Below are 10,283 nucleotides of genomic sequence, written 5' to 3' on the forward strand. Positions count from 1 at the left end.
AATCTAATTATTTTATATTGTTATTCGAATGTGTTTTCCACCATGTCTGATACTGTAACTATTCCAGTAGCTTGGTTTTACGTTGTGTTTTGTTAAGTACTCCTTGTCGCTCTCTTCCGGGTCCCTTTTAACTATTTACACTTCACTACCTTCTCGCTGAGTTCCAGTCTCATTCTGCTTGATTAATTTATATTTCATCATTTTTATACCACAGTTACACTTCACATCTGGTCAAGTCGTGTTCCATCTGCATTCCCGAGTGTCCCCACTTGTACATATGACCCTCCTGACAGATCGAATGTAAATTAAACTTCGTAAATACCGAAATATCCATTATTAAGAAGCCTATCAACGTAGGATGACCAAACGGAGCAAATAAAGCGTATAAAAGACGCCATTTTTGTCCTAATTATTATTTTAATTATTTTTTATTAATATTCGAATGTGTTTTCCATCACATCTGAAACTGTAACTATTCCAGTAGCTTGGTTTTAAATTGTGTTTTGTTTATTACTCCTTGTCTTTCTCTTCCAGGTCCCTTTCAACTATTTACACTTCAATACCTTCTTGCTGAAATCCCGCCTCATTCTGCTTGATGTATGTATATTTTTTTCATTTTTATACCACAGTTACACTTCACATCTGGTCAAGTCGTGTTACATCTACAATCTCAAGTATTCCAACTTGTAAATACGACCTCCCTGACAGATCGAATGTAATTTAAACTTACTAAATAACGACAAATCCATTATTAAGAAGCCTATCAAAGTACGATGACCAAACGGAGCGAAAAAAGCGTCTAAAAGACGACATTTTTGTCCCAATTATTATTCTAATTATTTTTTATTAATTTTCGAATGTGTTTTCCATCACATCTGAAACTGTAACTATTCCAGTAGCTTGGTTTTAAATTGTGTTTTGTTAAGTACTTCTTGTCGCTCTCTTCCGGGTCCCTTTTAACTATTTACACTTCACTACCTTCTCGCTGAGTTCCCGCCTCATTCTGCTTGATTTCTTACATTTTAGCATTTTTATACCACAGTTACACTTCACATCTGGTCAAGTCGTGTTCCATCTACATTCCCAAGTATCCCCACTTGTACATATGACCCTCCTGACAGATCGAATGTAAATTACACTTCGTAAATACCGATATATCCATTACTAAGAAGCCTATCAAAGTACGATGACCAAACGGAGCGACAAAAGCGTATAAAAGACGCCATTTTTTCCCAGTTATTATTATAATTATTTTTTTATTAATTTTCGAATCTGTTTTCCACCACATCTGAAACTGGAACTATACCAGGAGCTTGGTTTTAGGTTGTATTTTGTAAATTCCTCCTTGTCTTTCTGCTCCAGGTCCCTTTCAACTATTTACACTTCATTACCTTCTCGCTGATTTCCCGGCTCATTCTGCTTAATTTCTTATATTTTATCATTTTTACGCCACAGTTACACTTCACATCTGGTCAAGTCGTGTTCCATCTACATTCCCGAGTGTCCCCACTTGTAAATATGACCTTCCTGACAGATCGAATGTAAATTAATCTTCCAAAATACCGAAATATGCATTATTAAGAAGCCTATCAAAGTAGGATGACCAAATGGAGCGAAAAAAGACGCCATTTTTGTCCTAATTATTATTATAATTATTTTTTATTAATATTCGAATGTGTTTTCCATCACATCTGAAACTGTAACTATTCCAGTATCTTAGTTTTAAGTTGTGTTTTGTTTATTACTCCTTCTCTTTCTCTTCCAGGTCCCTTTCAACTATTTACACTTCAATACCTTCTTGCTGAAATTCCGCCTCATTCTGCTTGATGTATGTATATTTTTTTCATTTTTATACCACAGTTACACTTCACATCTGGTCAAGTCCTGTTACATCTACAATCCCAAGTATTCCTACTTGTAAATAGGACCTCCCTGACAGATCGAATGTAATTTAAACTTACTAAATAACGACAAATCCATTATTAAGAAGCCTATCAACGTACGATGACGAAACGGATCGAAAAAAGCGTATAAAAGACGCCATTTTTGTCCCAATTATTAATCTAATTATTTTATATTGTTATTCCAATGTGTTTTCCACCACGTCTGAAACTGTTACCATTCCAGTAGCTTGGTTTTAAATTGTGTTTTGTTAAGTACTCCTTGTCGCTCTCTTCCGGGTCCCTTTTAACTATTTACACTTCACTACCTTCTCGTTGAGTCCAAGTCTCATTCTGCTTGATTTATTTATATTTCATCATTTTTATACCACAGTTACACTTCACATCTGGTCAAGTCGTGTTCCATCTACATTCCCAAGTATCCCCACTTGTACATATAACCCTCCTGACAGATCGAATGTAAATTAAACTTCGTAAATACCGATATATCCAATATTAAGAAGCCTATCAAAGTACGATGACCAAACGGAGCGAAAAAAGCGAATAAAAGACGCCATTTTTGTCCCAGTTATTATTATAATTATTTTTTATTAATTTTCGAATGTGTTTTCCATCACATCTGAAACTGTAACTATTCCAGTAGCTTGGCTTTAGGTTGTGTTTTGTTTATTACTCCTTCTCTTTCTCTTCCAGGTCCCTTTCAACTATTTACACTTCAATACCTTCTCACTGAGTTCCCGCCTCATTCTGCTTGAATTATTTATATTTTATCATTTTTATACCACAGTTACACTTCACATCTGGTCAAGTCGTGTTCCATCTACATTCCCGAGTGTCCCCACTTGTAAATATGACCTTCCTGACAGATCGAATGTAAATTAATCTTCCTAAATACCGAAATATCCATTATTAAGAAACCTATCAAAGTACGATGACCAAACGGAGCGAAAAAAGCGTATAAAAGACGCCATTTTTGTCCTAATTATTATTATAATTATTTTTTATTAATATTCGAATGTGTTTTCCATCACATCTGAAACTGTAACTATTCCAGTAGCTTGGTTTTAAGTTGTGTTTTGTTTATTACTCCTTCTCTTTCTCTTCCAGGTCCCTTTCAACTATTTACATTTCAATACCTTCTTGCTGAAATTCCGCCTCATTCTGCTTGATGTATGTATATTTTTTTCATTTTTATACCACAGTTACACTTCACATCTGGTCAAGTCATATTACATCTACAATCCCAAGTATTCCTACTTGTAAATACGACCTCCCTGACAGATCGAATGTAATTTAAACTTACTAAATAACGACAAATCCATTATTAAGAAGCCTATCAACGTACGATGACGAAACGGATCGAAAAAAGCGTATAAAAGACGCCATTTTTGTCCCAATTATTAATCTAATTATTTTATATTGTTATTCCAATGTGTTTTCCACCACGTCTGAAACTTTTACCATTCCAGTAGCTTGGTTTTAAATTGTGTTTTGTTAAGTACTCCTTGTCGCTCTCTTCCGGGTCCCTTTTAACTATTTACACTTCACTACCTTCTCGTTGAGTCCAAGTCTCATTCTGCTTGATTTATTTATATTTCATCATTTTTATACCACAGTTACACTTCACATCTGGTCAAGTCGTGTTCCATCTACATTCCCAAGTATCCCCACTTGTACATATGACCCTCCTGACAGATCGAATCTAAATTAAACTTCGTAAATACCGATATATCCAATATTAAGAAGCCTATCAACGTACGATGACCAAACGGAGCGAAAAAAGCGTATAAAAGACGCCATTTTTGTTCTCATTATTATTCTAATTATTTTTTATTAATATTCGAATGTGTTTACCGTCACATCTGAAACTGTAACTATTCCAGTAGCTTGGCTTTAGGTTGTGTTTTGTTTATTACTCCTTCTCTTTCTCTTCCAGGTCCCTTTCAACTATTTACACTTCAATACCTTCTCACTGAGTTCCCGCCTCATTCTGCTTGAATTATTTATATTTTATCATTTTTATACCACAGTTACACTTCACATCTGGTCAAGTCGTGTTCCATCTACATTCCCGAGTGTCCCCACTTGTAAATATGACCTTCCTGACAGATCGAATGTAAATTAATCTTCCTAAATACCGAAATATCCATTATTAAGAAACCTATCAAAGTACGATGACCAAACGGAGCGAAAAAAGCGTATAAAAGACGCCATTTTTGTCCTAATTATTATTATAATTATTTTTTATTAATATTCGAATGTGTTTTCCATCACATCTGAAACTGTAACTATTCCAGTAGCTTGGTTTTAAGTTGTGTTTTGTTTATTACTCCTTCTCTTTCTCTTCCAGGTCCCTTTCAACTATTTACATTTCAATACCTTCTTGCTGAAATTCCGCCTCATTCTGCTTGATGTATGTATATTTTTTTCATTTTTATACCACAGTTGCACTTCACATCTGGTCAAGTCGTGTTACATCTATGATCCCAAGTATTCCTACTTGTAAATACGACCTCCCTGACAGATCGAATGTAATTTAAACTTACTAAATAACGACAAATCCATTATTAAGAAGCCTATCAAAGTACGATGACCAAACGGAGCGAAAAAAGCGTCTAAAAGACGACATTTTTGTCCCAATTATTATTCTAATTATTTTTTATTAATTTTCGAATGTGTTTTCCATCACATCTGAAACTGTAACTATTCCAGTAGCTTGGTTTTAAATTGTGTTTTGTTAAGTACTTCTTGTCGCTCTCTTCCGGGTCCCTTTTAACTATTTACACTTCACTACCTTCTCGCTGAGTTCCCGCCTCATTCTGCTTGATTTCTTACATTTTAGCATTTTTATACCACAGTTACACTTCACATCTGGTCAAGTCGTGTTCCATCTACATTCCCAAGTATCCCCACTTGTACATATGACCCTCCTGACAGATCGAATGTAAATTACACTTCGTAAATACCGATATATCCATTACTAAGAAGCCTATCAAAGTACGATGACCAAACGGAGCGACAAAAGCGTATAAAAGACGCCATTTTTTCCCAGTTATTATTATAATTATTTTTTTATTAATTTTCGAATCTGTTTTCCACCACATCTGAAACTGGAACTATACCAGGAGCTTGGTTTTAGGTTGTATTTTGTAAATTCCTCCTTGTCTTTCTGCTCCAGGTCCCTTTCAACTATTTACACTTCATTACCTTCTCGCTGATTTCCCGGCTCATTCTGCTTAATTTCTTATATTTTATCATTTTTACGCCACAGTTACACTTCACATCTGGTCAAGTCGTGTTCCATCTACATTCCCGAGTGTCCCCACTTGTAAATATGACCTTCCTGACAGATCAAATGTAAATTAATCTTCCAAAATACCGAAATATGCATTATTAAGAAGCCTATCAAAGTAGGATGACCAAATGGAGCGAAAAAAGACGCCATTTTTGTCCTAATTATTATTATAATTATTTTTTATTAATATTCGAATGTGTTTTCCATCACATCTGAAACTGTAACTATTCCAGTATCTTAGTTTTAAGTTGTGTTTTGTTTATTACTCCTTCTCTTTCTCTTCCAGGTCCCTTTCAACTATTTACACTTCAATACCTTCTTGCTGAAATTCCGCCTCATTCTGCTTGATGTATGTATATTTTTTTCATTTTTATACCACAGTTACACTTCACATCTGGTCAAGTCCTGTTACATCTACAATCCCAAGTATTCCTACTTGTAAATAGGACCTCCCTGACAGATCGAATGTAATTTAAACTTACTAAATAACGACAAATCCATTATTAAGAAGCCTATCAACGTACGATGACGAAACGGATCGAAAAAAGCGTATAAAAGACGCCATTTTTGTCCCAATTATTAATCTAATTATTTTATATTGTTATTCCAATGTGTTTTCCACCACGTCTGAAACTGTTACCATTCCAGTAGCTTGGTTTTAAATTGTGTTTTGTTAAGTACTCCTTGTCGCTCTCTTCCGGGTCCCTTTTAACTATTTACACTTCACTACCTTCTCATTGAGTCCAAGTCTCATTCTGCTTGATTTATTTATATTTCATCATTTTTATACCACAGTTACACTTCACATCTGGTCAAGTCGTGTTCCATCTACATTCCCAAGTATCCCCACTTGTACATATGACCCTCCTGACAGATCGAATGTAAATTAAACTTCGTAAATACCGATATATCCAATATTAAGAAGCCTATCAACGTACGATGACCAAACGGAGCGAAAAAAGCGTATAAAAGACGCCATTTTTGTTCTCATTATTATTCTAATTATTTTTTATTAATATTCGAATGTGTTTACCGTCACATCTGAAACTGTAACTATTCCAGTAGCTTGGCTTTAGGTTGTGTTTTGTTAATTACTCCTTGTCTTTCTCCTCCAGTTCCCTTTTAACTACTTACACTTCAATACATTCTCACTGAGTTCCCGCCTCATTCTGCTTGATTTATTTATATTTTATCATTTTTATACCACAGTTACACTTCACATCTGGTCAAGTCGATTTCCATCTACATTCCCCAGTATCCCCACTTGTACATATAACCCTCCTGACAGATCGAATGTAAATTAAACTTCGTAAATACCGATATATCCAATATTAAGAAGCCTATCAAAGTACGATGACCAAACGGAGCGAAAAAAGCGAATAAAAGACGCCATTTTTGTCCCAGTTATTATTATAATTATTTTTTATTAATTTTCGAATGTGTTTTCCATCACATCTGAAACTGTAACTATTCCAGTAGCTTGGCTTTAGGTTGTGTTTTGTTTATTACTCCTTCTCTTTCTCTTCCAGGTCCCTTTCAACTATTTACACTTCAATACCTTCTCACTGAGTTCCCGCCTCATTCTGCTTGAATTATTTATATTTTATCATTTTTATACCACAGTTACACTTCACATCTGGTCAAGTCGTGTTCCATCTACATTCCCGAGTGTCCCCACTTGTAAATATGACCTTCCTGACAGATCAAATGTAAATTAATCTTCCTAAATACCGAAATATCCATTATTAAGAAACCTATCAAAGTACGATGACCAAACGGAGCGAAAAAAGCGTATAAAAGACGCCATTTTTGTCCTAATTATTATTATAATTATTTTTTATTAATATTCGAATGTGTTTTCCATCACATCTGAAACTGTAACTATTCCAGTAGCTTGGTTTTAAGTTGTGTTTTGTTTATTACTCCTTCTCTTTCTCTTCCAGGTCCCTTTCAACTATTTACATTTCAATACCTTCTTGCTGAAATTCCGCCTCATTCTGCTTGATGTATGTATATTTTTTTCATTTTTATACCACAGTTACACTTCACATCTGGTCAAGTCATGTTACATCTACAATCCCAAGTATTCCTACTTGTAAATACGACCTCCCTGACAGATCGAATGTAATTTAAACTTACTAAATAACGACAAATCCATTATTAAGAAGCCTATCAACGTACGATGACGAAACGGATCGAAAAAAGCGTATAAAAGACGCCATTTTTGTCCCAATTATTAATCTAATTATTTTATATTGTTATTCCAATGTGTTTTCCACCACGTCTGAAACTGTTACCATTCCAGTAGCTTGGTTTTAAATTGTGTTTTGTTAAGTACTCCTTGTCGCTCTCTTCCGGGTCCCTTTTAACTATTTACACTTCACTACCTTCTCGTTGAGTCCAAGTCTCATTCTGCTTGATTTATTTATATTTCATCATTTTTATACCACAGTTACACTTCACATCTGGTCAAGTCGTGTTCCATCTACATTCCCAAGTATCCCCACTTGTACATATGACCCTCCTGACAGATCGAATGTAAATTAAACTTCGTAAATACCGATATATCCAATATTAAGAAGCCTATCAACGTACGATGACCAAACGGAGCGAAAAAAGCGTATAAAAGACGCCATTTTTGTTCTCATTATTATTCTAATTATTTTTTATTAATATTCGAATGTGTTTACCGTCACATCTGAAACTGTAACTATTCCAGTAGCTTGGCTTTAGGTTGTGTTTTGTTTATTACTCCTTCTCTTTCTCTTCCAGGTCCCTTTCAACTATTTACACTTCAATACCTTCTCACTGAGTTCCCGCCTCATTCTGCTTGAATTATTTATATTTTATCATTTTTATACCACAGTTACACTTCACATCTGGTCAAGTCGTGTTCCATCTACATTCCCGAGTGTCCCCACTTGTAAATATGACCTTCCTGACAGATCGAATGTAAATTAATCTTCCTAAATACCGAAATATCCATGATTAAGAAACCTATCAAAGTACGATGACCAAACGGAGCGAAAAAAGCGTATAAAAGACGCCATTTTTGTCCTAATTATTATTATAATTAGTTTTTATTAATATTCGAATGTGTTTTCCATCACATCTGAAACTGTAACTATTCCAGTAGCTTGGTTTTAAGTTGTGTTTTGTTTATTACTCCTTCTCTTTCTCTTCCAGGTCCCTTTCAACTATTTACATTTCAATACCTTCTTGCTGAAATTCCGCCTCATTCTGCTTGATGTATGTATATTTTTTTCATTTTTATACCACAGTTGCACTTCACATCTGGTCAAGTCGTGTTACATCTATGATCCCAAGTATTCCTACTTGTAAATACGACCTCCCTGACAGATCGAATGTAATTTAAACTTACTAAATAACGACAAATCCATTATTAAGAAGCCTATCAAAGTACGATGACCAAACGGAGCGAAAAAAGCGTCTAAAAGACGACATTTTTGTCCCAATTATTATTCTAATTATTTTTTATTAATTTTCGAATGTGTTTTCCATCACATCTGAAACTGTAACTATTCCAGTAGCTTGGTTTTAAATTGTGTTTTGTTAAGTACTTCTTGTCGCTCTCTTCCGGGTCCCTTTTAACTATTTACACTTCACTACCTTCTCGCTGAGTTCCCGCCTCATTCTGCTTGATTTCTTACATTTTAGCATTTTTATACCACAGTTACACTTCACATCTGGTCAAGTCGTGTTCCATCTACATTCCCAAGTATCCCCACTTGTACATATGACCCTCCTGACAGATCGAATGTAAATTACACTTCGTAAATACCGATATATCCATTACTAAGAAGCCTATCAAAGTACGATGACCAAACGGAGCGACAAAAGCGTATAAAAGACGCCATTTTTTCCCAGTTATTCGTATAATTATTTTTTTATTAATTTTCGAATCTGTTTTCCACCACATCTGAAACTGGAACTATACCAGGAGCTTGGTTTTAGGTTGTATTTTGTAAATTCCTCCTTGTCTTTCTGCTCCAGGTCCCTTTCAACTATTTACACTTCATTACCTTCTCGCTGATTTCCCGGCTCATTCTGCTTAATTTCTTATATTTTATCATTTTTACGCCACAGTTACACTTCACATCTGGTCAAGTCGTGTTCCATCTACATTCCCGAGTGTCCCCACTTGTAAATATGACCTTCCTGACAGATCGAATGTAAATTAATCTTCCAAAATACCGAAATATGCATTATTAAGAAGCCTATCAAAGTAGGATGACCAAATGGAGCGAAAAAAGACGCCATTTTTGTCCTAATTATTATTATAATTATTTTTTATTAATATTCGAATGTGTTTTCCATCACATCTGAAACTGTAACTATTCCAGTATCTTAGTTTTAAGTTGTGTTTTGTTTATTACTCCTTCTCTTTCTCTTCCAGGTCCCTTTCAACTATTTACACTTCAATACCTTCTTGCTGAAATTCCGCCTCATTCTGCTTGATGTATGTATATTTTTTTCATTTTTATACCACAGTTACACTTCACATCTGGTCAAGTCCTGTTACATCTACAATCCCAAGTATTCCTACTTGTAAATAGGACCTCCCTGACAGATCGAATGTAATTTAAACTTACTAAATAACGACAAATCCATTATTAAGAAGCCTATCAACGTACGATGACGAAACGGATCGAAAAAAGCGTATAAAAGACGCCATTTTTGTCCCAATTATTAATCTAATTATTTTATATTGTTATTCCAATGTGTTTTCCACCACGTCTGAAACTGTTACCATTCCAGTAGCTTGGTTTTAAATTGTGTTTTGTTAAGTACTCCTTGTCGCTCTCTTCCGGGTCCCTTTTAACTATTTACACTTCACTACCTTCTCGTTGAGTCCAAGTCTCATTCTGCTTGATTTATTTATATTTCATCATTTTTATACCACAGTTATACTTCACATCTGGTCAAGTCGTGTTCCATCTACATTCCCAAGTATCCCCACTTGTACATATGACCCTCCTGACAGATCGAATGTAAATTAAACTTCGTAAATACCGATATATCCAATATTAAGAAGCCTATCAACGTACGATGACCAAACGGAGCGA

General features: G+C 34.8%; 1 protein-coding gene across 1 annotated transcript in view; it reads left to right on the top strand.

Moving 5' to 3' along the window:
* LOC140562820 (uncharacterized) overlaps window positions 1–9,769 on the top strand; it is a 104,584-nt gene extending 94,815 nt beyond the window's left edge. The window contains exons 9-11 of the mRNA XM_072688675.1: window positions 1,766–1,828; window positions 5,483–5,545; window positions 9,614–9,769. Of these exons, the coding sequence (XP_072544776.1) occupies window positions 1,766–1,828; window positions 5,483–5,545; window positions 9,614–9,769 (282 nt within the window). The remainder of the gene's footprint in view (window positions 1–1,765; window positions 1,829–5,482; window positions 5,546–9,613) is intronic.
* The last annotated feature ends 514 nt before the right edge of the window (window positions 9,770–10,283 follow it).

Source organism: Salminus brasiliensis, chromosome 9 (genome assembly GCF_030463535.1).
Source record: "Salminus brasiliensis chromosome 9, fSalBra1.hap2, whole genome shotgun sequence".
Classification (NCBI taxonomy): Eukaryota; Metazoa; Chordata; class Actinopteri; order Characiformes; family Bryconidae; genus Salminus; species Salminus brasiliensis.